Source organism: Fistularia commersonii, chromosome 22 (genome assembly GCF_037954325.1).
Source record: "Fistularia commersonii isolate RoL2024-O1a breed Wild chromosome 22, RoL_Fcom_v1.0, whole genome shotgun sequence".
NCBI lineage: Eukaryota > Metazoa > Chordata > Actinopteri > Syngnathiformes > Fistulariidae > Fistularia > Fistularia commersonii.
The window spans coordinates 5,302,501-5,328,881 of NC_141305.1; the positions used below are offsets into that span (position 1 = coordinate 5,302,501).

The window sequence follows — 26,381 nt, forward strand, 5'->3', positions numbered from 1 at the left end:
AGTTATTATGTCATTTTTATTGTTAAACCAAGACATTTTTCCCAAACTTGCCAGTTTGTAGTAATATTAAGACAAAGCCAGATTTCCTCTCCTCCTCTTCCTACCTAGCTTAGCATTGCTAATGGCAGTCAGTGGTAAGTGCTAGCCAAACCTTCGGCCTTCCTGGTGTTCGACCAGTGAAGGGTTAAACGGCGAGGCTCGTCGGTCAATACGGCGCTCTAATCAGAGGGCGGCTTGAAAACGATGCCGAAGTAACGAGGTTGTCGTGCTGATTCTTACGAAATATGATTTCCTGATCTGTCACCTCCGGGCGCCGCGCCGCACACTAAACACCTTAAAATGATGGTTTTCTGAACAGAGTTCTGCTGATCAGACGCCAGAACCTCTGAAGACCCAGACTTAAAAATGACTTAAAGATGGTGCTGATGAAGCTCTCAGTCTCGCTCACTCACGCGCACACACACACACACACAAGAACACACACGCATACATATCCATCTAACAGCATGTTAGTCTTGTTTCAGGGCTGCTGAGTCCAATTCCTCAACACAGCTTTGTCTTTGAAGACACACACACACACACACACACACACACACAAACTTCTCAGTCTATTGGAAGTGACAGTGACACCTCCTATGCGTGTGTGTGTGTGGGGGGGGGGTTTAAAGTGTGTGTGAAATGGGAATACCCCCCTAGGCCACTGATAGATTATTGACGAGTTCACCACATCTGTTGTCTTCTGTGTGTGTGTGTGTGTGTGTGTGTCTGTGTGTGTCAGGTTGGGAGGATCAGGGCAACAATTACAGCTTGCTGCTCCACTGGGCCTCACACACACTTTGTACTGTCACTGGGTATTAGACTTAACAGTAACAGGCGCGTGTGTGCGTGCGTGTGTGTGTGTGTGTGTGTGTGTGTGTGTGTGTGTGTGTGTGTGTGTGTGTGATGATGATGATGATGTTCTGAGTGAAAGAGCGGATGGACGCTCTTACCAATAAATTTTGATTCATTTATCAGAAATATTCGGAGGGATTTTTATTAATGTAAAAAAAAAAACTAAAAAAAAATAACAAGAATGCATTTTAACATTTTTAGACAGTGTGTGTGTGTGTGTGTGTGTGTGTGTGTGTGTGTATTCATTGTCTGTAACATTGTAATATCTTACACAGTGGTGTTTCTTGATTCAAACACTTCTAACATTTGTTTTCTTTGTGTATGTGTGTGTGTGTGTGTGTGTGTGTGTGTGTGTGTGCGTGCAGGTGTGAGCGCTGTGACCGCAGCTTCACCCAGGCCACTCAGCTCAGTCGCCATCAGCGGCTCCCCAACGAGTGCAAGCCGCTGACGGAGAGCAGCGAGTCCATCGAGGTCGACTAGAACCGAGTCTCCGCCCACCGCTTCCGGAGCTCCGCCCCTAACATGCCTCTGCAGCCGGAGCTCCGCCCACAACACGCCTCTGCAGCCGGAGCTCCGCCTCCAACACGCCTCCGTCCGGGAAGAACCCTTGGCTCGGTTTCAGCCCGCCACCACTTCCCCTGACAAACAGGAAGTAGATTCCCGCGGCTCAGATTTGCCACGGTAGCGTCCCCTGGTCTGCTCCTCCTCTGTGAGTACTGCCGTACTCCGAGCGCAGTACTACTACCACTACTACTACTACTACTACTACTACTACTATGTAGTGGTAGAAGTACCTGGCGGTCCTGAGCAGAACCTTCAGGCAATCAAACCATTCAAACTCGGACCAAATCGTTTAAAACACAAACACCACGCGTGCTTTCGAAGCTGCTAGCACGCCGTCACTCCGTCCGCCGTCGTCTTGGTAACGAACTTGTTGAGGATCCGTCGGCTGCCCCATTTTATCGATTCGATATAAACTAGAAGCGTCCGGCTTCGACCGTCGACATTTCTCTGTCGATTTCTCCCCCGCGCATGTTCCTCCGCCGGCCAGCAGAGGGCGCCAGCGCGCACCCGCGGCCCCCAGGATCCAGAACAACGGACGAAAACTGGCCCTTGAAATAGAAGAACGAGGCTTTGCAGCATAAAAGCCTTCGGTCAACCCTCGACCTCCAAAACCAACAGAAGCAATTTGATTTTTTTAGTTTATTTTTAAAATCTCAGGAAACTATGCTAAAAATGTCATCAACACACTCCAAATTAATTAAATTCTCCCTAAATCAGCAAAATCGATCCAAATTGGATGAAACTCTACAGGACCCGGATGGAGATTTGACTGAAATCGGGGGGGGAATCCAAAGAAAATCTGAAATTTTGAATCAGAAAAGGAGCTGAGCGGGAGATTCTCCATCAATCTGAGAATAAAAGTCCGCTTCGAAATGATCGACCGAATTAAAAATCCAATTAAATCCTGAAGACAAGAGACTGGAGAAACTTCAAAATAAAGTTTTCAAATTGCGGGCCGGAGAACGCTCTGACCGCCCAATGTGTCCCACTACCGTCACCGTGGCAACCTGGCCAACAGCTACAAGTTTGTCCGGGGAAGGAGGGGGACATCCTAACCGGACGCCGGCGTGGGGGTCGGTCAGACCGGCGGTGGGCGGAGCTTGTTCTCCACGGGCGCCGACGAGGCGAGCCGACAAACCAAAGAAACTCAGCTGGATATTTATTGGAGCCCGGCGGGTTCCTCCAAAGAAGACAGAGAACCCAAAGAACCTCCCGGAACCAGAACCCAGACGGGGAGCCCAGCTTTACTTCCCCTTTTCTACTTCACCCTTCTTCCCGCAGCCAAACCAAAGGAGGCATCGCCATGGCGACCGCAGAACGCCACCAGGATGTTTGTAAAAAAAAAAAAAAAAAAAAAGAAAAAAAAAGATTAAAAAATGCTATTTATCTTCCGGCTCACGTCGAGCATCGGGCGCTTTTATTTTGAAAGTATTTAATTCGTCTGATGTCGGAAAAGACCACGGACGCTCTTGCCGCCGGACGCCGTCGTTTCCGAAGCAACAAGGGTCAAAGCACAGTCGCCACTGTAGGACGAGGTGACGGCGCCACCTGGAGGCTGAGACGCCGATCACAGGAGCGACAGTGGAACTGAAGAGGGAGGAAGTGGGAGTTTTTCCACAATAAAAAGGGAAAAAATGGGCAGTTTACAAAAAGCCTTTTAATGTCAAAAATTTCTTAAGGGAAAACAGGCGATTTTTGGAGAAAGGCTATAAATGATTACATTAATGAAGCTAGAAATTCAATCAGTGAAGTCGGAGTTTAACGGGGAAGGAAAACTTCATTCATTTAGAATAAAATCCGAATTTGCTGATAATGAAATTGTAACTTACTCGTAATAGAATCTTGATTCAATGGGAATTAGATCTTAATTTAATGAAAATAAATCCCAATTTAGATGGAATAAAAACCTAATATACTGGGGAAAAAAAATCAACATTTTCTTGGAATAAAGTTTTAATTCACTGGGGATAAAATCCTAATTTACTTCTAATAAAATCCTAATTCCTTGAAATGAAATTCCAATAAAAATCTCAAATTTTGAATAAAAAAATCCTTCATTTTTTCCTCTATATTCTTGATTTTTTTTTTCCCCAATTTAAAATGATTTCTGAGCCAAACCTGAGAAATCAGAACCGTGAAACTTCCAGTTTCTCTTCCTGTGCAGTTCCATCTTCCTCTCCTCTTAGCGGCGCCGGCATGTCCTCGTCTTCGTTCCTTTTTTTGTGCCTGAAAGTTAAAAAGCTTTAATGATGAAACAAAAACGTCTCTTTTCCAAAGATTTGAAGCAGGAAGAAAAAACAGTTGTCGTCCAACCAGACACGGCCTTCAGCGCCATCAGGAAGTGTCGAATCCAGGCCTCTCATCCATTCATCCCCCGTTGCTTCCCATTTTGACCCTGAGAACTGAATATCAGCAGACTCGGATTAACAAAACTTGAAAGACAATGAAAATCAAATACATATCTGATCTTAAGAATTTTATAATTTTTTAAATGTAATTTTTTGCCCTGATTTATGTTTTTTTTTTTTTGTACCAAGTTGTTTTACTTTTGCTAATTTTCTTCCATTTTTCTACCAAAGCAAAACTAATTATTTACATTGAAAAGCAGAATAGAACAAATTAATATATATATAATTATTATATATATATATATATATATGAAATATATATATTTTATATATAATATGAAATAAGAAATGAAAATAAAATCCATGGAAGTCGTCACCCTGTTAAGTTGGATGTCTGCAGAACTCAAAGACTTTCCCAAAAACTCCCCATCTTTCCCAGGAGGCCGTGAACTCGACAGACACTGGTGGAGCTGAAGATTGTCTCTGTGGTGCGACGTCTCACTCTGATGTAAATAGAAAATATTATCAGATTTTTATACCAGGTTTGATGAAACGACTCAGTGAAAAAAAAAAAAAAGGGGGGGGGGGGGGGCAGGACGTCACTTCCTGTCCCGTGCAGAACCAACTCCTCCAAGATCGATCACAGAAACTAATTAGCTCTTGGGACTTTTGGGATGGTTGGTTTGGAGACTTTCGGTCAAAAAAACTCAAAAATCCTCCAAGCACAAATAACAGGGCCATCTGGACGTTGATGGATACTATCAATAACTAAGCGTTAAAAACGTCTCAAACAAAACCTTCAAAAAAAGAATGGAGTAATTGGAAATACATTTAAAATTAGGGGTTAAAGTGGCATCAATGAATTACAGTAAAATACAGGGATTTAGGGATTTGCAAGAAGTTAAAGGTTAATCTTTATGAAGTTTTATGAAGAGCCTCAGAAAAAGAGCCTCTAGTGTGAAATCAGCTGAACAGGAAGTGAATCCTCCCTGTCGTGACGACAACGATTATGACGGTGATGGTGATTATGGTGATAAAGACATTTTGATGGGACTGTTTGCATGATTCTCACCATCTTTTTTTAAACGACAGAATCACCAGGCAAAAAGACGCTGTTCTGAAGGAAATAAAACTGAGGACGTTTGATTCTTCCTGTGTCTCCTGTGTCTTTGTCACCCATCGCCATGGAGACCAGTGGCGCTCGCACTTGTACACATGGTGAGAAACAGCGGGGAACGACAGCAAACTATCTCAGAAGATTTTTGTGGAAAAAAAAAATTGAAAAACAGCTAAAAAAATGGCTGACATTGATAGAATTGAAATAATTTCCCAATAAGAAGAAACTGCAAATTGTGAATAAATAACCAAAAAATTAAAAATGTTCAGTATGAAAAAAGAAAGTTACAAACAATCAGCAAAAAAGTGTCCTTCAATTTATACGTAAAATCATCATGAAAGTTCAAGACAATCACCAGATTTCTAAAATTAGAAAATGTATGTTAACCACAAATGATAAAAAAAATATGAGAATCAAATAATATTATAATCATATTTACAGTTACTTATTTGAAAAATACCAGATTTGGTATAGAAGTCCAAAAAATATATATACCATGATTTAGGCAAAGACTATTGACAGGCAATAATACAGAACTAAAAACACTAAATCAGAAACCAAGAAAATTCTTAGAAGCAGCAATGAAAAGATCAGGCTCTAAAAATGGTGCAGAAAGAAGTGAGTGACTTAAAAATGAAATCATTTTTAAAGTTTTGTCATTAATAAAACTAAAGCCAGAGAGGGAAAAAAAAAAAAATACAAGACAGTGTCTAAATCTACTCTAAGAATCGGAAAAATCATGTGCAGAAAAACAAACCTACTCATTGAAAAAATTCCACAAATAAAATTGTACAATAAAACACAAAAACAGTAAAAACAAAATTACCTTGTTTTATTATGCAGTAGATGTTTGTATATAAATATATATGTTTTCAAATGCAAATATAACTTCAAGCTATAACTATGAATTATACTATAGTGTAAATATACTATAAATTAAAACCTACGGTACGTTTCCAAATCTGGTTGATATTTTGTTTGATGAAAATATAAGCATCTGACCTTTGACCCCATTTATAACAATTCCTTCGAGATTCAAATATCTTGAAACCATGAGTGTCCACCGTCGCCATGGCAACAACAGATTTAAAAACAACAAACAGATTTAAGCTCATTGGCTTTTTCCGTGGTGGATCAACTTCTCATCATGGTGATGACCCACATGTGTGTTCATTTATTTAATCTTCAGTTTTGGTTTTACAAATATATTTTTGGTCAAACAAGGGAAATCAACTAAACATTCTCATGAAACAATTTAATATTACTAGTTTGTATTATTATTTTAGATTTTATTTCCATCAATTTGGACTTTATATTCTGACATATGAATCAAATCATTTCAGGTTCAGAAATCAAGGCAGAAAATAAGCCTCGTTGAAACAAAGAAACTCAGCTTTTTATTGACAATAATTTATTTCAGACAAAATAAATAATGTTGCTGCTGGTGGAGGTGCTGGCTTTGACAGCACCCAACAGATTTAAAATCAATACCTGATTTTCAATAAGCAGAAGGTTCACTTCTCTGCAAAACCATCAGCATTCACATCTATAGCTGACACAAACAAGTCCAATATTTGGACTTTTTACATTTTATTCACAGTCTTAAAAGTTTTTTCAGCTTTGTTTTCCGCAATTCTACAGTTCACTACAGCTCAGTGGCAGCCCAATGGCGTCCTGTGGTCCATCATGGCGTCCAGTCGTCTGTCATGGCGTAGAAACACCCATCATGGCGTCCAGTAATCCATCACAGTGTCCGGCGGTTCATCATGGCAGCCTTTGGTCTGCAATGTAATCCCGCCACGTTGTGTGGCGGTCTGTCATGGCGTCCTGGCGGGCCGTGATGGCGTCTGGTCACGGCGTGCCGGGGCCTGCTATAGTTTCCTGGATCTGGCGGTTGAGCTCGGCGATGATGCGGTCGTCATGGGAATAAACCCCCGTCCTCAGCAGAGTGTCTCGCTCCTCCAGCAGGCGAGTCAAGTGCTCGTCCGCGCCCTCTATGTGACTGGGGGCGGAGCCAGAGAAAGAGGGGGCGGGGCCAGATACTATAGGGGCGGGGCCTAACCTTTCCTCCTGCTGCTTTAACCTGAAACAAGATGAGAGAGGAGAAAAACGAATTTAGTTGACGGAGGACCTTGCTCGTTGATGCTGTACATCAGATCTGATCTCCGATCAATAATCAATTTTAGATATTTTTAATCAATGTGTTCGGTCGTTTTCTTCTCTTTCCGAGATCTTTCCTTCTTTACCTGACGATATTTCAGGGTGACTTCCTATGTTGTGACAATAACATCCCCTCCTCCTTGAGAAGGTTGAGGAGGTTCCTCTGAGACCCGGAGAACCTTCTCACCTGTTCATCTGGTTCCGGATGTCGTCCAGTTCCTGGCGTTCCAGACGCACCGCCTGCTTCTCCTCGGCCGCCAGGTAACGGAGCCTCATGGCCTCCAGCTCCGCCTGTTGCTTCTTCAGACGCGTCATGGCGTTCTCCTGCTCCCGCTACACACACACACGTACATAAGATGATGGGTCAATCAGCTGCTCAGACGCAAAACACTACATGAACGTGAAACACACTGATGTCTGCGAACCTGCGACGGGGAACCTCTGTCCCCGTCAGGATAAAGAAAATTAAATAAATGCACATCAGCAAAAAAATATTTCATGTAAATTAAAAAAAATAAAAAAAACAACCGGACAGGAAATTACCAGAAAATCACCAACTAACAACCGGAAACACCAGCAAGAAAATGGAGGGTTTAAATTCCTTTGTATTTAAGTCGCAGAAAAATAAGCAACGACAAGAAATCAAAGAAAGCTTCTAAAACGATATCAGTGAAAACAAAGAGTCAAAAATCCCAGGATCAAAATATCCAGCAGGAAAATCCCTCGGAGTCGATCGTGGCCAAACATGGCGGCCGGCGTTTGCGGGAGGGGTCGTGTGAGAAGGAGCCCATCGCCGTGGCGACGGACAGCGGGGCGAGCGGCCCGCTGAGCCTGGATGGGAAAACTAACATTTTCACATGTCCAACGCGGAAATGTAGTGTGTTCACACGAGACACACACACACACACACACACACACACACACACACACACACACACACACACACACACACACACACACACACACACACACACACACACACACACACACACACACACACACACACACACACACACACACAGTGTGTTGACTCAGGCCTCAGTGGAACATTAGCAGCCTGTTTTACAGGCGGCTTTCAGCCTAATTACTAGAAAAACAAACAGGCCAAACATTTTCTCTGCTGCTCGCTGCCAAGGACAACGCCGGCCTCGGCCAATCAGAGGACGGCCTGATATGGCGGTGGGGGGTGTGTGTGTGTGTGTGGGGGCGGGGGGGCAGAGCCCGGTCCAATACTTTAACTACTTTAACTGCTGAGACGATGAGATCCGGAGTCCAACGTCTGAGAGGACGCAGGTTCAGGAGGAGGTCGCGGGTTCAGTTCTCCGGCGGAGAGAAACCTCCGGAACGTGAGAGAACCTCTCAGAGGGTTCGCTGGCCTTCAGACGGATCGGGGCGGGTGAAGAGCCGAACCCATGACGACAGAGTCCGTACAAAATACATATATATATGTATATTATCACCCATTCACCACCGCACCCCTTATCCGGTTCTGGTCACCATGGCAACAGACGGAGCAAGTCGACCCAACCCCCCCACCCACCCGCCTTCCTCTTGGTCCTCAGAGACACACCGGCCCCTGAGCTCCCCTCGACCCCAACATCTGAACCCCCCTCAGGCCTCCTACTATCATTATATCTAATTATCAGGAGCATCGGAGAAACAGCAAGAAAAACTACTTGAAAAAACATCAAAACTGGAAGTGAAAACAAAACATCTGGAACAAATCAGTCAAAGGAATTCTAATAACCACTACTTGTACTCTACAGTACCCGGAGTTTATACTTCGTACTCCATGGTACCTAAAGTGTGTACTCTGTGTACTTGTGTCGCATCTGCGTTTGAGCCGACGTCTACCGTCCGCCGCTATTTCACATAAAGGCGGACGGTAATGTCCGCCTTTTGGACGATCTGAGGTTTGAAAAAGCTGACATCAGAAGAACGTGACAAGACTAGGAAAAGACACGTGGAGAACCGTCGTCTCACACCTGCTCTCGTCTAAAGACTAGTTTTCGGTCTCGGACTGAGACTTCATTGAAACTGCACGATACCTCGTACCATCGTCCGCTCCTCTTTCTGATCGGGACGTCCTTCGCCGTTCCCGTTCATCCGGTCTCTGCACCGAATACCGTTTTGTTTACCAGGTTTCCTGTTGGCGCTTTTGTTGTATTTTGTCGACTGTATTAAGTTCCCGTAAAGTCCTCAAACTACGGCCCTGGGGCCGCATACGACCCACCTCCACATTTTGCCCGGCCCCTGAACAATACCAGAGATGGTATGATTATATTTGTATTATTATTTTCATTATGATTATAAAATCGTAATGAAAATAATAATACAAATATAATCATAATGAAATCTACTGGGACAAAGTCCGTTCTACAGCAATACTGGTAGTGTCAAAAAAGAAACAGCAAATGGTGAATAAATAACCAAAAAAAATCAAAAACGTTCAGTATAAAAAAGAAAGTTACAAACAATCGACAAAAAAATTGTCCTTCAATTTATAAGTAAAATCATCTTGAAAGTTCTAAACAATCACCAGATTTCTCAAAGTAGAAAATGGATGTTAACCACAAAAAATGAAAATAAAAATTGTGAGCATCAAATTAAATTATAATCATAATTACAGTTACTTATTTGAAAAATACCAGATTTGGTATAAAAGTCAAAAATATATACATACCATGATTTAGGTAAGAACTATTAACAGGCGATAATACAAAACAAAAAAAACTAAATCAGAAACCAAGAAAATCCTAAAAAGCAGCAATGAAAAGATCAGGTACTAAAAAAAGGCGCAGAAAGAAATGAGTGACTTAAAACTGAAATCATTTTAAAATTTTGACGTTAATTAAACTAAAGCCAGAGGAAAAGAAATAAGAAAAAAAAAAAAAAAATATAAAAAAAATTCTAAAATTATAAAAAATAAAATTATAATCTATTTTAAGAATCAGAAAAAAATCTACCAAACTACCAATCCTGGCAGTGAAATGTGTTGTATCAGTTGGTTTCAGCCTGCTTGCTTTCTGGTTTTCACAGTGAATTTGACATGAGAGCTGCAAACAGTTGTGTCTTAAAGAAAGCTAATGTTCCCTTGTACTTTTTATGTGAAAAACTTGAAAAAGATTATTTGATTATTATTTATGTCATAAATTGTGTTATTTATTTCATTAATAATGTTATTATTATTATTTTTTTCCTGTCAAGATCCCAGAATGGGTTATGTGTGGCTTTCTGGAAAACAATAAATGTTTATATTTAGACACCTCTGCCCCCTCAGAGAAGGGAAAAGTTATCTGGCCCTTGCAGGAAAAAGTTGGGGGACCCCTGACTGAAAGACTTGTGATAATATCAAATATGTTTGATATTGTTGTAAAGACTTGGAAAAGACTGATCTTAAACTGCTCAGATGACCATCTTATACTGAACAATCAAGAAGAGTCCAGTAAAATCTCCTTTCCACTTTCCGTTTCTGGTCTGCGACGCTGTATGTTGTTGGGAATAATCAATATCTGCTGTCCCTATTGCAGAGGAAGCTGCACCAAAATAATAATAATAATAATAATAATAATAATAATAATAACACCCTCAATAACCCCAAATATTGCAGGACAATATTACCAGTGACTGTAAGGTACTTTCCCCGTACTTGGAGACACTTTTTAGAAAGGCCAATGAAAGGATCGGACAAATATAATTAAAAAGAAAGTCTAATTGCTGGTGAAATGTCGAGGAATCTCCAGAGATGATCAAAGATTGTAGAGGAGGGAAATGAGAGTCGATGGAGAAATAAAAACCTAAAAGGAACACAGAGAAGAGAAGGAACCAGAGGAGACTGGCAGAAAGAAAGAAATGAAATTGAGAAAACAAATAGCTAAAGAATGCAGAAAGCAGTGTTAAAATGAGAGGGACCGAAGCCGTTCAGGTCCCACTCGGGGGTCCGAGGGGTCGGGGGGCCCCAAACACCGGCGGGGGGCCGCCGGCTTTTATTTTGAAAAGCCCCCGAGTCCAAACAGAGCTGAGCTTTATCGTCTAACCTTCGCCTGAGTTTTATCTGTGTGAACCAGCCTCAAGCTGCGATAAGCCGCAGATAAAACACACACACACACACACACACACACACACACACACACACGGGGAATGTTTGCTCTGGATGGCAGCAGCAGCTCTGGTTTGGACTTAAGAGTGACAGACAGTCACGACGTCACCTCGCCGCTCCAGGACTTTCCCCTCGGCCCTGGAAAAGACAAGGTGCCGCTACTTTGAGGAACCTTTGTGAGAAAAGTTTATTTTGTCCGATTAGAAACTACAAAAAAACGGATGAAACGGTTGTGAAAAGTGACAGCCAATCGAGAGACGGCCCAGCAACTATGGAGAAGGTTCCACCAATACAGGAACGGTAAAAGATTCTAATGACGTTTTTCTCACTATAAGAATGAGATATAAATCCAAATTATTTGCCACAAATGGCCAACGGACTGACAGAAATGGCAAAATCATTCCCCAGGGTTTATGTTGAAAAGAATTATTTTAGAAATCAAAAATCATCATCATCAGAAGTTACGGGAATACTTTGTAAGTTACTTGAAACAACAGTTCTAATGCCAAAATTATTACAAATATTTAGTACGTTGAACTTTCAATCAAAATGAAAAATGTTGAAAGAATTAGTGAGGCCTTCCCAAAAAAGAAAGCACAAAATCGGTGGAATAAACATCATGAATTTATAAAAAAGCCCAAAGTTTTGCAACAATTTACCAAAGACAATAAATGTAAAAACCAAAATGGAGGACTGAAGAAAAAAATGACAAATTGTCGACTGAAAATAAACAAAAAACGTTTAGCGACAATTTTTCTAAAAAATAAAAATGACAAAAACAGAATGAATAAATAAATGATTTTCACAATTAAAAAGAAAAGCCTTGGAATTGGAAAATTATAATCAGTAGTTGGTACTATTTACTGAAAAAAAAACTGCTGCTACTCTGCCATCAAATGTCTTTTTTTCACCTTCCGAGCAGTTTGTATCTGGGTGCACTTTGTACTTTATACCTCATAGTCTAATGTTTAAAGTTTAATGTAACAGTGCACTTTACTGTTAATTTACACTGTCCTATTATTATTGTTATTTTGTTCATTTCATGTCTCCGTGGGACTGTGAGAAACATCATCTTGCTTCCTCTGTAAACTGACAATGAGGCTGACTTTGACTTACATCAACCAACCAATCAGAGAGCAGCTTACTGTCGCGTAGATGCTGTCCTGCAGGAACTCTTCACACTCCTACCACTTAAACAGATAACTGTCGCAGGAACCTGTTCCTGAGTCGCGACCGACATCAGGTTTCCGTGACGACGCCACTCAAACCCACCAAAGGTTCGCATGTTTTTGCAGCTCCGACCGTTTTATTTTTGGCTGAAAACCCACACACACACACACACACACACACAACGGTAATTTACTTTAGGCCTAATATTCCCCTAAACTCCTTGCCTCCCCTCCAGCCGTCTGAAAGCGCAGCTCGGGACCGGTGGGAACCGTCAAACCTTCCCCTCTGAGACCCGGCATGATGAAATTCCCTCAGACGAGGCCTCCCATCTGCACTTTGACAGACACTTTTACACAAACGGCCCAAGGTGGGAGGTGGCGAGCATGTGTGTGTGTGTGTGTGTGTGTGTGTGTGTGTGAGTGTGTGAGAGAGTCGGTCATTCTGAGGGGAGACGACCTTCCACCTCTTCACGGCCCATGTTTCCAAACTCACACCGATCGCCACGGATCAATAACGCCAGACGACAAATCTTACACTTGCAGTCGCAGACCAACCCGCCGGCCAATCATCTGGGGACGTTTAAAAAGGCGTGGAGTGACTCCGGCGGCGGGGAGAGTCGGCGCTAACGGAGCCGCCGCAGTTTGTTTTTGTTTCGAAGCCCCTGTTCTCGACTAAACCTTGGAAAATAAATTCCCGTAGAGGAAAAAAAAAAAAAAAAAAAAAAAAAAAAAAAAATCAAAAATCTGTGAGAAACCGAGTAAAATAAACGAAACGAAAAAAAAAAAACGAAAAAAGAGTAAAACTGGAGAGGAAAATAAACCAAATGCTTAAAAAGGGATTTAGGTTGGGGAAAACGTGAGAAAGTTTCCAGTAAATTTGTAAGAAATGGACAAAAAAAAAAAAAGACAAGAAGCTAGTGGAGGATTGGGTTCAACATAAACCAATAAAACAATTACCAAATTAATTTCATATTACAAGGGAGATCGATAAGGAAAATCAGCAGGACCGATTATTATGAACCAACAAAGTCCATATGCATATTGACAGACCCTTATAGACATTTGGTGGACTTTAAAAATCATGCGTAAAGTAAATAATGACTAATAAAAGGCTTCTAGATCGTCTCCAGAAGATGTGCCAGATCGGAGCCAGTAACTATGTGTGATTTGTGTGTTTGCAAAAACAAAAAGGTAAACATAGATGTGCGTCAATGAAATGAGTCAATCTACTGTCCGGAACAATTTGGAAATGGACATGAAAACATGTAGCAAAGTGGATAGATTCGAAATTTAGCAATGTATTAGTTATTAGTATTTAAAAAGAATATTATTGATACATACGTAACACCAGTGCGCTTGTAAACTTCCTAGTGTATGTATAAACTATACATTCTGTCTTTTCTTTACTTCTAAAATGAGTTGATGACAACTGTTGATGGAAGACGGTGGGAAAATTAACTAAAGCTTCAGCCGACACCTTTTTGGTCGAGTTAAAGTTATTCATGGATTTTACATGAATTACCGTTTTCTTGTTTCTCATTTAAGTTCATATCTTACGTGCATATATTATTGTTTATTTATGTATGGATGTTTTTCAGTCAGTTAAAAAGTAAGAAAAATAAAAAATAAAAATATAAACTGACTAAACTAAAAAAAATTAATAAAAAAAAACAATAAACACAAATTGATAAATATGAATAACAGAAATGATCTTGAAAAATTAATCACAACTTCATAAAAATTCAGCCTTTTCATCACAAAAAATTACTATATAAAATTTTTACTTCTGAATGTTCTCGTTGTGGGATCAATACTGTCAGTCCTATCTTAAAATTAGTGATAATAAATCATTTAAAAACTTTATACGAACTAAATCCAAACAGGCTGAGAGGTGGCGGGAGGGCCCGTCTCCAGGGTAAACGGCCAAATCTGCAAATCTCGGAGCCAATCAGCTTCCAGCAAGAAGGCGGAAGTGCATTGTCTGGAGGAGGCCAGGCACGTCTGGGATGGCATTAACATCACCGGCAAAAACAAACAGGGGATGACTTGGAAATCAGCGATGAGAAAACCTGCTCGGACAGAAAAAAAAAAAAAAAAAAAAAAATTCACCAAATAGACGGACGACTCCATCTTTAAAGTTGTCAAAAAAGGTGTCCAAACATCAAACCCCTGGTTGAGACTTTTTCGGGGAAGCGTTTCGATGTCCGGGCTCTGCAGGGGTTCCTCGCCTGCGGAACGGCAGGACCTCACTGGCTGATCTGAAGTCACGGTTTTAAAGCGTGAGCATCAATGATCTCAACCTTAATCGGTTTAAATCTACAAGGCCATCTTTGGGTCGAGCTCCGGGTCTGAGCTGAGACGTCAGACCGCTGGAACGTCCGGCCGGGCAGAGGCATAACGACGTTCTCGTCCGTCTTCGCCGTCTCAGTCAGAACATTTTTAACGACCGCTACTCTTATTAAATTCACAGACATAAATATCTCACGGGTCCTGCGCTTCTCCCTCTGCTGGGTTTAAAAACTACAAACTTCATTCCTCGGCCTTTCAACGCCGCCGCCTCCCGACAAGCCAAACTTGTCGGGTTCCCGACCTTCTTGTTCGGCTTTCAAAACAGCAGATTTATTCCACCGGGGCTCCGCGCCGTCACCCCCGCCACCTCCCCTCTAATATTTTTGCTTTGGAAAAGTCCAACTTAAGCTCCTGTACCAATATTTTGAGTGTGAGGAGACGGAAGTGGCTCCGATCGAACGGCTCGCTCCGTCGCCGTCGATCCCCCCCCCCCCCTTTCCATCAACCCCCTCGAGGCCCAAAAAGCACATCATTCTCCCGACAAGAATTTTTATGACCCTGCTCGAGCTAAACAGCATGCCATGCGAGGCGCTGAGTGCCGAGGATGAATAGGCAAGGAAACCAAACAATGGCGTGCTTAAAAAAAAAAAAAAGAGGAGCGGCGGCGAGACGAATGGTCGTGTAAACAGCCGCCTGATCTTCCAAAAAAAAAAAAAAAAAAGAAAAAAAAAAAAAAGGTGACATGTGAACAGTTAGTGCCTGGCTAGCATGTAGCTCAACAGTCCCAAAGATGATTAATAGGTGAAGGGGGACTAAAGGGGGGAGTGACACTCGACGCCAAACGCCCTCGGAGCGACATAAATCACACCGTGTTTTCTTTAGTGTGATGCAGCACTTAACAAGGGGGGGGGGTAAAAGACGGGGAGAGAAAAAAAACATTGGAAGACAAGGAGGAGGAGGAGGAGGAGAGCGCGTTCACTCCATGGGCCGGAGTATGAAAACACGACGTCGAAACGTTCCTCAATAAATCCCGGAGAACAGAGCGGCGAGACGGACTGCGGAGGAAAAATTAAAAAAATATTAATAAAACAGTGAAAAGGTGGGGGTGGGTAAAATAATGACAAAAACAAAACAAATGGTTGAAGATTGAAAACATGCGGAACAGAAATGAAAAGATTAAAAAAAAATGAACTTGTGGAGAAATAATAAAAGTCTGTATAGCGGTAAAAAAAAAAAAAAAAGAGACCCTAAATCTATCGAAAAGTCGAGGCCTGATGACGATTCACAAAAAAACAAAAGGAAGGGAAAGTCATCATGTGCAAAATAAATACATTTGAAAATATAAAGACTTTATTGAGAAAAAAAAAAAAACAAACGCAATGAGTGCTAATTCATAAAAAAATAAAAACAGGACGGAAGAATCGCTTTCAAACCGAGGAGATCGACGGCCTTCAGGACAGTCACAAGAAGACCCAAACCAGAAGGGCAAATTCCAATAATCAATAATCAAACATCCCAGAATCTAACAGGTGGGCGAAGAACGTCATAGCCGACAGATCTTCATCATCAACATCCAGCAGGAGAGCTGGAGGAAAGTGAGGAGGACAGAAGAAAACTCTCTGTCCAGCTGGGGAACGTCAGTAACAGTTATTGGTTGTGTGTGTGTGTGTGTGTGTGTGTGTGTGTGTGTGCGTGTGTCTGTCTCTTTCTGACTGTGTGTGTGTGTGTGTTTACATTAGTCTTAAGAGGCCTGAAGCCCCACTTAGTGCGGTGTGTGTGTGTGTGTGTGTGTGTGTGTGTGTGTGTTTGTCCTTCTATTTCTATGAGGACTGTGCAAGTGATGTCATAGTTCGCTGGGACCTCATCAAATTCCAGACCTGATTTTAGGGTGAAATCAAAATTGTTCATAGACTCGGAGCGATCGTGTATTAAAAACAAAAATAAACAAAATTTGTCAAAACTAATAAGTGTTGGAAGGCAGAACATTTTGGTCACATGCTGCCCCCTACTGATCTGGAGCTGAAAATATAAAGCATGGGGGGGCGGCGGGGGGGTCAACGTCAACATTTCCAAGCTGCCATGAGGTCGGCCTCTGACAGAGACGCCAAACCAGAGTTTCAACAATAAATCAATAAATGTAAAAAAAAAATGCAACCACACACACACACACACAGGCAGGCAGAACCCCTGTGCTTATATAAACCATTTAGAAAAAGGCCAGGTTTTTAGGGACAAACCACATGAACAACAAGCTGACAAAGCCCTGGAGCCTCTTTTTAATTCTGCTCATATTTCATAACTCGTTAAAAACATAACTTGAATGTGAAATTGTTGAATGATGTGTCAACAACCGCTGTTATGATTAACTGCTGTTTTTTTCCCCCCAATGGGGTTCATCTTTTGAGTCAAAACTGGGATTGGTGTCAAATCTGAGTGGGCGCGTTGAATTCCATTCAACAGCCTGACGGGACAACGGCGCCCCGTGTGCACGAATCAGGAACAGCAACTCAAACCATTACTTTGGGGAGCGACTCTTTTATCATCTCAAAATTAAAGACTCCCAGTTTGTCGCCTGCCATTCTCTGAAATACAAAATCGCTACCCAAACCCCAATCTGGCTGTTTGTCACACAGAACCATTTGGGGGGGGGGGGGGGGGGGACCCCACTAAAACCCCACAAATGTGATGCGGCACGAGACAAACCAAACAACAACCCGGAGCGCTTCCGCCTGACTCCATTTGCTCAGCTGACTGTTTCCATTGTCCGTGTGTAGCAACAAATGTGTGATCCTACCTGTTTGAACCTGGCCAGCTCCTTCAGGGCTCGTCCCCACTGCTGCTTGTAGTGGAGCTTGGACTTGATGGTCGACTCCAACTTCCTCTCCAGCTCCACCTTCGCGGGGAACACGGGCCCGTCAAACAATGGACAACAGAACCTCAACTGACAGCCAGGAGAACTTTGGCACAAAAAAAAAAAAAAAAAAAAGAAATGATGCAGCCGGCAGTGGTCAAGTGGTTGGGCTTTAACCTGGATGGGTAACCTGTCAATCAGCGTCAGCTGTCAATCACATAGCCTCTGCGACGACCAAACATTCGCTTTCTAATTCACACCTAAGGACAATTTAGTCTTCAATGAACCAGCTGACTGTGTTTGGACTGAGAACCCGGGCAGGAAAACATGTAGATTCCAAGAACCCAGAACTTTCTTGCGGTGAGGTTAACAAGTCATACATGAGCACGGAATAGAAAAGGCGCGAGGTGGCGAATCACCTTCTCCAGAGTGAGAATGTTGTTCTCTGACTGCAAGCGAACTTCAGGTCGGACATTCTGCTGCTCCCTGAACCGCTGGAACTCCTTCTCCAGCTCTTTGTACCGGGACTCGCCGTCCGAGAGCTGAGAGTCGAGACAAGCAGAGGGTTCCCAATGAGTTTCGCACTTTTACACTCTTCTTTGTAAGAGGAGGAAGACCCCTCCAAAAATAACAAATAAAAACACTGCGCATCAGAGGCGAGACATTTTTTTTTTACTTATAGTGGGAGGCGTACCTGCTGGAGCAGCCGGCCTCGCTCTTCTTCCATCAGACGCACTTTTTCTCTCTCCAGCACCACCCGGTGGTCGCAGTCTAGCTGCAGCCTCCTGGTGCTCTCCTGCAGCTCTTTCTGCCGGAGCTCGTGCTCGGCCAGGAGGTCTCGCTGCAACCGCTCCGTCTGAGGGCACGTGCACGCGGGTCGGTCGCATTGAAGTGGACGGAGAAAGTCTACTCCGAAACAAACGACAAATCAGCGTGCGTCTCACCTGCAGCGCTGCCTCCTCCAGCTGCTTCTCTCTCCTCTCCAGGTCCAATAGCGTCTTCTGGAGCTGCTCCTCCAACCGGCTGAATTCTACCTCCTGCGCCGAGGAGTCGTAGGGGTTACTGCTGCAGGTGTGTGTTTCTACAACAGGTGTGTGTTTTCTGCAATAGTCCTGTTTTACGATGTGTCTGCTGATGTGTGTGACGGTGTATGTTACTCACCTTCTTCTTCGCCAGAGCCTCCCTTTCCCGGTCCCTCCTCTTCCACTCCTCAGCCAAAGCCCTCATGTGATTCAGCTCCTTCTGCTTTAACTGAAACACACACACACACACACACACACAACACTCTCTGTAAACTTTATTTAGATCGATATCAGGGGTGTGTCCAGGGCTCTGGTGGGCGTGTCTACCTGGTCATCGAACAGATCCTCCTGCTCTTCCTTCCACATCTCCAGCTCCAGCGCCGCCCGGTACTCGGCGGTGGCCCTGGGGTCCGGCGGAGCCGCGGGAGGTGGCGGCGGAGGCGGCGGGCCGGGGGGTGCAGGGTCAGGTGAAGGCCGCTGGGGGGCCGCTGCTTCGGCCTGGTGATGTCAGAGGGAGAAAGCGACGATAAACCTGATCTAAAAGTGACTTTAAATTCCGCATAAAAACACGCGTGCGCCACGGCCTCACCTGCGAGAAGTCGGACACCACCACCTCCCTGGCTTTGACCAACCCCAGGTCCTCCAGCGTCGCCACGAAGCTCAGCTCCGCCATCTCCTGGCCGGGACTGAGACAGCAGGGGATTTCAGCCTTTCCTGCTTCACGCCAGGATTCTATTTTTAATTTCCCGGAAAGCGACTCCTCCTCACCTGTGGACCCGGACCACGGGGACCTGGTCCTTGAGGGTCTGCTTCCAGCTCTGCTCCCCCGGCGCCCCGGGCCGCCGTCTCCTCTCTTGGCTCAGCAGGCCGGAGAGCTTGATGACGGCGCGTCCCATCAGCTGGTCCTTGACGTTGGAGTCTCTGTTCCACAGCTCCACCACCAGGGGGACCCTGCGTCGGAGAAAACCCCGTCAGTGCTGAGAGCAGGAGGGGAAGCATCGGGGACGGGGTGAGATGCGACGGCGCCCCTCCGACGCCAGGTTGAGGAGAGAACATCCCGATTCCTATCAGAGGAGTCGGTTCCACAGGTTCTCCGTTATCACAGGGCTTACTGATTCACCATTCCTCACACATTCTGACAGCTGATTTCTTCCGGGGTCAATACACAGTGCCAACACTGGAGGGTCCGCTGAGTATTCACCCGCCAACACTTCATTAAATATCACGTCCTGTATTTTTTCTTTTAAACTCAGAAGTAATAAATGAACCATCCAGAAGGACGCGCAACCCTTGCGGTAAAAAAGGGGACACTTGATTCCAAAGAGTGGAACATACCGGGGTTGGTCTGAGGGTCAGCGCATCAAGAAAGCTAGCGAACCCTGGGCTGCTGTGAGATTATGTGTGTGTGTGTGTGTGTGTGTCACCTCAGAAAGGTGTCCTCCAGTTGCTGCGGCAGGGAGGCAAAGTCGAAGGCGCAGTACGACTGAGGCAGCGACGCCTCCATGTTCCTCTGGAGATGAACAGGAGGGCTGGTCATGATAGGGGCAGCGCTGCCGAAGAACGGGTACGAATACCTGAGATAGAGAGATAGATATATACACACACACACACACACACCGCAATGTGTTTTTTTTAACTGCAGCTGCAGAAAACAATTCAATGTCTAATAGCGAACGGATGTTCCTCGCTGACAGCCCTGAGGGATCACAGGTAGGTCTAGACTTTCAGGCCATTGAGTCACCCATACATTATAGTTCTGGGGTATCAGGAGCTGATCACAGCTGACACCGGCGCCAGAGGCGGGGCTTGACTTGGAGCAATAGCTTGTCAATTACATACATCCTAGACAATCATCTACTCTCATTCACACCTACTAAAAATTTAATGAACCTACTGACTGTTTATAGACTGTGGGAGGAAGATGGAGAACCTGGAGAGAACACGGGCAGGAGAACAAAACCTTGAACCTTCTTGCTGAGGCTTCATAAAATGAATGAAGCAACTTGGATAGAAAAATGCATGTAGTTTAGAGAAGATAGTCTTGGTCTCTGCTGAGAGTGTCGATGGGCCCGTGGTTCCTGCGGTTATGATCCGGTGGGAACCGGACTGGCGTGAGTCGCCATGGTGCTGTCACTCACCGGAGTGCAGCGGCGATGGGCGTCTTCAGGCCGACGCCCCGGAGGCCGTGCAGGTCCAGGGAGAAGCAGAAGTGATGGGCCGAGGCTGGGATGGACACCTTGGGACCGGAGACACTCACTGAGGACAAGTCCACCTCCAGCGGGGGGGCCACCTGGGTCTGGGCGGGAGGGGCCGACTCTGAAAACACACACACAAACACTCTTGAGTCAAGTTCCTGTCCATAAAACTACAAATCACAGAAATGAATTAGCAATAAATACAAACAACAGCTGAAAAACAGCCTGATATCAGATCATCAAAAGCCAGAAAGGTTTGTAAAAGTTTGCGTTCACGGGATGGTGTGTGTTCTCTTACCGGCTGGCCGGAGCTCCGCCAGGATGCTTTCGGCTTCGCTCTCGGTGTGGGGGGAGGAGGCGGGAGGCCGGTGGGGCGGCTCGGCGGGAGGAGAGGGTGGTGGAGGGGAAGAAGCAGGAGGAGGAGGAGGAGGAGGGACGGCCTTTGCCGCCACTCCGCTTCTCTCTTTGGAAGCTAAAGACTGAAGAAGAAGACGAGTAGGAAGAGCAGCGGTCAGCAGGAGGCTCTCTGGTTTAGATCTTTTGATGGTTTGAGGAGTTTGTGAAGTTTCAAGTGATTCATTCCTTCAGTTCAGAAATGTTGTAATTTATTGGTTGTTTTTTTGGAGTTCACAGCTGAATTTTTGATAAGGTTTAAGGTAATTTATTAAAGCCGGTAGTCGTTTGTGTTTTATGGTAATCTGTTAACATTTTAACCATGATATGCTAAGTTTTTTGGGAAAATTTTACTATTTAGAGGACTTGGTTTTTAAGTCAAATTACTGAATCTTAAATATGTCTATGATTTCTTGATGTACTTCAGTACAGTATGTAGCAGTGTTGATTTTTTTAAGCTTCTTAAGCAGGTTCTTTGTGGTTTTAAGTCCTTTATTGCATGGTTTAGGTTCTCTATCGAACACCGTGCATTTTTGTTAATGTCAGTCAGTTTTAGGTTATTTAGGGAGTTTCTTTAAGGTGATTTTGTTTCTTAAAGGTACCAAATTACCAAGTATTTCAGGGTGAAACATACTGGAGTGAAAAATCAAGTGGGGAAATTGAAAAGAAGACTATGTCCAGTTAGGGCAGCAAGTACTGCGGTGTACTCCAAGGTACATGGCAATACTCCATCGGCCCTTGGGGTGTTGCAGGTGTTTCATTTGAATATAATATTCAAATAGTAAAGCGGGTCTCACCTGCAGGGGCACATCCTCCCTCCGCAGGGTCACGGCCACACCCACTGTGGGCTGAGGCTCCAGAGGCGGTGCCGACATGGCGTCCGCGGGGGGGCGGAGCACAAACGCCCCCTCAACGGTCGCCGGCTTCCTGTCCAGATCCATGGCGACGGAGGACAGAGAGGAGAGGGAGACGTCTGTGGAGCCCAGATACCTACTGCCGCAGCACAGGTGGACCTGAAAACACACACACACACACACACACAATGCTCAGTCTTGCTATCAAGCTTGTTGCTACAGCTCATAGCTAATCTGATTCCCGTTAATTGAGGAAATCATAATATCAACCGCAAGCAACCAACCAAACACCAAGTGGGAGATATTTCAAACAACTCCTTGGAAACAAGCGGGAAATGACCTCAACGTCAAAATGGAGTTAAACATGAATGAGAATCGTTTTTTTTAAAACAAACATTAACGCTGTTCCTGCCTGGCTCACCTGTAAGGGCGGCTGCTGGCTGAGGAAGGACAGCAGGACGCGCTCGCTGCTGCGGATGCGCACGGAGGCGCGCTCCGGCTGGAAGTCCGGGTTCAGGAGGTCGCTGAAGGGCTCGCCGGTGACGTCATTGCCCAGCAGCCGGTAGAAGAAGAAGAAGCGGGAGCCGAGGGCTGACAGCTTGGAGGTGGTAGGGACTAGCTGCAGGGTCAGAGGTCACATGACTCACTCTGGATTCTCTCTTGGCTACTGGATTACTAATTTGAGATATCAATCCCAGCAAATTCACTTAAAGACCACAAATCGGAAAGAAATTTTAAAGGAAATCATCTGAACTTTTAAGACAAAAATTTAAATCACTATTCTGAGAGAGAGGCCGCCCACATTGAAGAGAAATGACGATAAATAATAAGATGTGGATTTTGGTCATTTAAAAGTGTTATTGATTTTATCTTTTTATTATTTCATTTACATTAAATTAAATTTTATATTAATATCAACATAAATTACTAACAAATTGCATCAAAACTGTCTAAAAATGAACAAGAATTTCAGAACGTGACAAACGAAAGTATTTCCTGAGATTTAGACATTTTACATGTAATTTTTAATTAAAAAAAAAAAAAAAAAGCACATTAAAGGAGTCTAAGACTGTTACTCTGTGTGTGTGTGTCTGTGTGTGTGCGTGTGTGTGTGCAGATGCCTCACCTGCTCCAGCCTAGTAGCGAAGGCGACTGTGACGGAGAGGACGAACATATAGCAGCAGTGATCCGCGGGCCCCACCTGGTGGTAGCCCTGCTCGGGGACCAGAACTGCCTCCAGCCTGTCTGGCAGGAGATCCGCCACTGCAGGAGAACCTGGAGGACCAGAACCCCTGAGAACGTGAGGCTGGAAAAGAACTGGATCAAAACCAGTCGTACTGTGACATCCAGAACACTTGAGGGCCATGTGGCAGCTCAGACCTTTAAACCAGTTTGACCTAAATGTAAGCTGATGGCGACAAGTGAAGGATTAAGAGCAGGGAGGAAAAGCTGACCTTGGCGGGGCGGGGCCTTGCGGGCCTTGAACCTGTCGGGCGACGGAGTGGCGGGCCGGGCGTCGCTCTCCAGCACTGCGCTGAGCAGGAGCGCGGGTCTCTGCTTCGAATACTTACTGCTCAGCAGAGGATACCAGCGAGGCTCCTAACACACACACACACACACACACGCACACACACAAACAGACTCAGAGACTATAGGTGGGGCCTAAAGGTGGCACGACCCTGGTGTGACCCCTGGCTCACCTGTTTGACCTCCTGCACCGAGCGAAGGTCCAGGACCAGGTAACCGACGCTCTCCTTCCTCCGGCTGTTGGGGTCAAGGGTCAGACACAGCAGTTTGATGGGCGTCCTCTGCAGTCTAAGAGGAGAGACAGGCTTTAGACACTATGGCAGCCGGATCTAAACACTGTCAGGAAATGTACTGCAGGGCACCTGAAAAATAAACGGGATGGAAAATAACAACCAAACTTTCAGGATAACATGATCAGTGGATGAAATAGTTGTCGTTCCATCTGCAAACCACTAGAGGGAGCTCAAGTGTCACCCAAGATAAGGTTTCTACAATCCATGGGAATTTATAGGCTTTCCAAAGAAATACTATATTCTACAATTTTATTTTTTGAAGGATAAAACTGACAGTTTGATTATTTTATTTAATCAGGATAAACTGTTACCCCCAGCACATTATTTATACTTACTTCAAGTGCAATATACCTCATCTTAGCATGTTTACGAGATCTTCTGTTTACAAGAGTATTACTGACTGCTCTAGTTGCACATCTCACTTCATTGTATCACTTTTTGTTCATCATTTATGGTTATATTGTGTAGCATACTGTAGCATTTTTTCCTCTCCTTTTATCTGTTTCCTACATCATTGAGCAGCTTTCCAACATGGTCAAGTTTTTGAAATGCAATGACAATATAGGTGATTCTAAACTATTAGATTCAAAATCATGACAATAACAAAAGCAACAAAGATAATGATGATAATAATAAAAATACAGTAAACTGTTATTACTTTGATCATTTACTTTCATAGTGATAGTGGTGGCACCAGTAGGGATGGGAGTACTAGCTGTGGTATTGGAACTAGCAGGAGTGGTGGCAGTGGCAGCAATTGTTTTAGTACAAGTAATTAACTTGGCAGTAGTTGCTGGTTTTGAAGGAGTACAAGTTGTTGAAGAGGTTCCGGATGGAAGTAGAAATGGTAAAATATCAGTAGTTGTAGAAGAAGCAGTAGTGTTTTTTTTGTGAATTTCTTTTTGTATTTCGCCAAGCCCGATTAAATACTTTGAATTTTTTTTCCTGTTGATTTATTATTAGGTTATTTCTTGGTGATCTTAATATGAACTTGTCAATGGTTTCTTGCAGACTTAAGCTAATTTCTTAAGTGGTGCCCATCAGGACCACAGGCTCCATGGGGGCTCAGACCTGTGCTGGTGCAGCGTGCGGCGGTCCAGCTCCCATGCCAGCTCGGTGCTGAACTGGGGCTGCTCCCGGTGCTCCACCGGGTCGGTTGCCAGCTGCTCGCCGTCAAAGCTGGCCTGGACCACCAGGTTGAGGCGGGGACACTTGGGGAAGTGGCGGCCTGGGGGGGGGATGACATGATCATTAAAAAATAAAGAATAAAAATTAGAATATGAGTTAAAAGCACAAAGATCTCTGACGGCCAACATGAGATTATTTTTTTAGATTTTCATTTAAAAGGGGAAAGCTTTATAGTTTCCTTACAAATTTATATATTCAAATTAACACACGTATAAAACAATATGTTGGAATATGAAAAAAAGAACTCAAGAGTCACGAAAATTTTGTCACAATTAGTCACATTATTAACTGAAGCAAACCAAACCTCACAATCACTAGAACAATTTCTAGGAAAACCACTAGTTCCTTAAAGGGTAAATGAAGAATCTGTGTAAATTACTCAGATTATATCATTTAGATCACAATGGCAGGTTTATTGTAGCAAACGTTAACAGTAGATGACTAAAAACTCTATGACTTTTTGTCTCCCCGGCTATGTTCACCAATATTTGAAATCAGGCACTGGGCACTTATGAATAGATTCTCTAAAACAATCACTTAAACTTTTATCAATGAAAACTGAGCACAGTTTTGCGACCCCAGAGACCAGCCGTGTCTGCCATGAATGCAGGAAAGCCCACGACATTACAGAGAGATTAAAACATAATAAGCAACAAGAACGATCTGAACCCTGAAGAAACTACAGTATGGAGTGAAACGTAGAACTGGTCTTTTTGTTTGTTTGTTGTTGGGGCGTCTTCTTTGTAGATTCCAAAGTCAAGTAGGTATTCAAATATATATTCAGTTCTTTGGAAAAAAAAAACCTCTTTCATAGAGATATAAAACATCTCTTTTGTCCTAATCGCTTTCCTATTTTATTTTCAAATCTTCTTTTGGCACCATTAACTTAGGGCGAAGCCTCTCTGGCTCGGTAAGCTAACAGGCTAAAAAGCTGTGTCTGTTCCCGTCGGACTACGAAGGAAAAACATTCGACAACAATTAAAACAACAAACTTGATCGGAAAAACTTTGTATTTCTATCATCAAGAGGCAACGTCGCCCCGTTTCTTACCTTCCAAGACCGACAGGACAACGAGCAACGGATCCGTCTTGGCGGCCATGTTCGCCGTAAACACCGACAGCCGCTCTGTTGTCAAAGCTTTGGCGCCACCCAGTTTGGTTTTAACAGCGGAAGTGACGACAGAGGCGCCCGGTCCCATTGTCGCCCCCTGCTGGATGGAGATGGTACTGCAGCTCACTGGAACCTGCTGCCCCTGCACTTAAGCCACTATCAGTAAAACAATTTGCATAAAAAGCAGTTTTAAACTTTCAACTCCAAGCAAACATACACATTCGAACATTTAAGTTTTATCGTATAAGGCTAAGTGTTAACAGCAGCACCAACATAGGCCTATAAATTCACAGTGTTAAGATTAGTAATAA

General features: G+C 43.9%; 2 protein-coding genes across 3 annotated transcripts in view; one reads left to right on the forward strand and one right to left on the reverse strand.

The window, feature by feature from the left end:
* Nucleotides 1-4,943, forward strand: part of prdm6 (PR domain containing 6) — a 62,049-nt gene extending 57,106 nt beyond the window's left edge. For both annotated transcript variants that reach the window (XM_086169918.1, XM_086169919.1), the window contains exon 9: nucleotides 1,257-4,943. In XM_086169918.1, coding sequence (XP_086026044.1) covers nucleotides 1,257-1,371 — 115 coding nt within the window. In that variant the 3' untranslated portion in view covers nucleotides 1,372-4,943. The remainder of the gene's footprint in view (nucleotides 1-1,256) is intronic.
* Nucleotides 4,944-6,294: 1,351 nt separating this feature from the next.
* On the reverse strand, nucleotides 6,295-26,136 carry cep120 (centrosomal protein 120). The gene is made up of 20 exons (XM_086169759.1): nucleotides 26,011-26,136; nucleotides 24,844-25,000; nucleotides 23,653-23,767; nucleotides 23,407-23,551; nucleotides 23,079-23,227; nucleotides 22,374-22,571; nucleotides 21,896-22,111; nucleotides 21,004-21,184; nucleotides 20,649-20,826; nucleotides 19,935-20,084; nucleotides 19,279-19,461; nucleotides 19,100-19,196; nucleotides 18,838-19,008; nucleotides 18,650-18,739; nucleotides 18,433-18,525; nucleotides 18,183-18,344; nucleotides 17,908-18,030; nucleotides 17,432-17,530; nucleotides 7,268-7,413; nucleotides 6,295-7,003 (listed from the first exon to the last, which is right to left on the reverse strand). The coding sequence occupies exons 1-20, from the start codon at nucleotides 26,057-26,059 to the stop codon at nucleotides 6,772-6,774; spliced, it is 2,934 nt and encodes a 977-aa protein (XP_086025885.1). The 5' UTR covers nucleotides 26,060-26,136; the 3' UTR covers nucleotides 6,295-6,771.
* Nucleotides 26,137-26,381: the final 245 nt, after the last annotated feature.

Bases quoted from the DNA above. Each gene is read 5' to 3' on its own strand.
- cep120 (XM_086169759.1), bottom strand. From the start codon at position 26,059: ATGGCCGCCAAGACGGATCCGTTGCTCGTTGTCCTGTCGGTCTTGGAA. The intron at 19,462-19,934 runs GTGACACACACA...TCTCCGACGCAG, and splicing joins CTGGAGGACACCTTTCTGAG to GGTCCCCCTGGTGGTGGAGC. The intron at 18,345-18,432 runs GTGAGACGCACG...ACGTGCCCTCAG, and splicing joins TGGAGGAGGCAGCGCTGCAG to ACGGAGCGGTTGCAGCGAGA.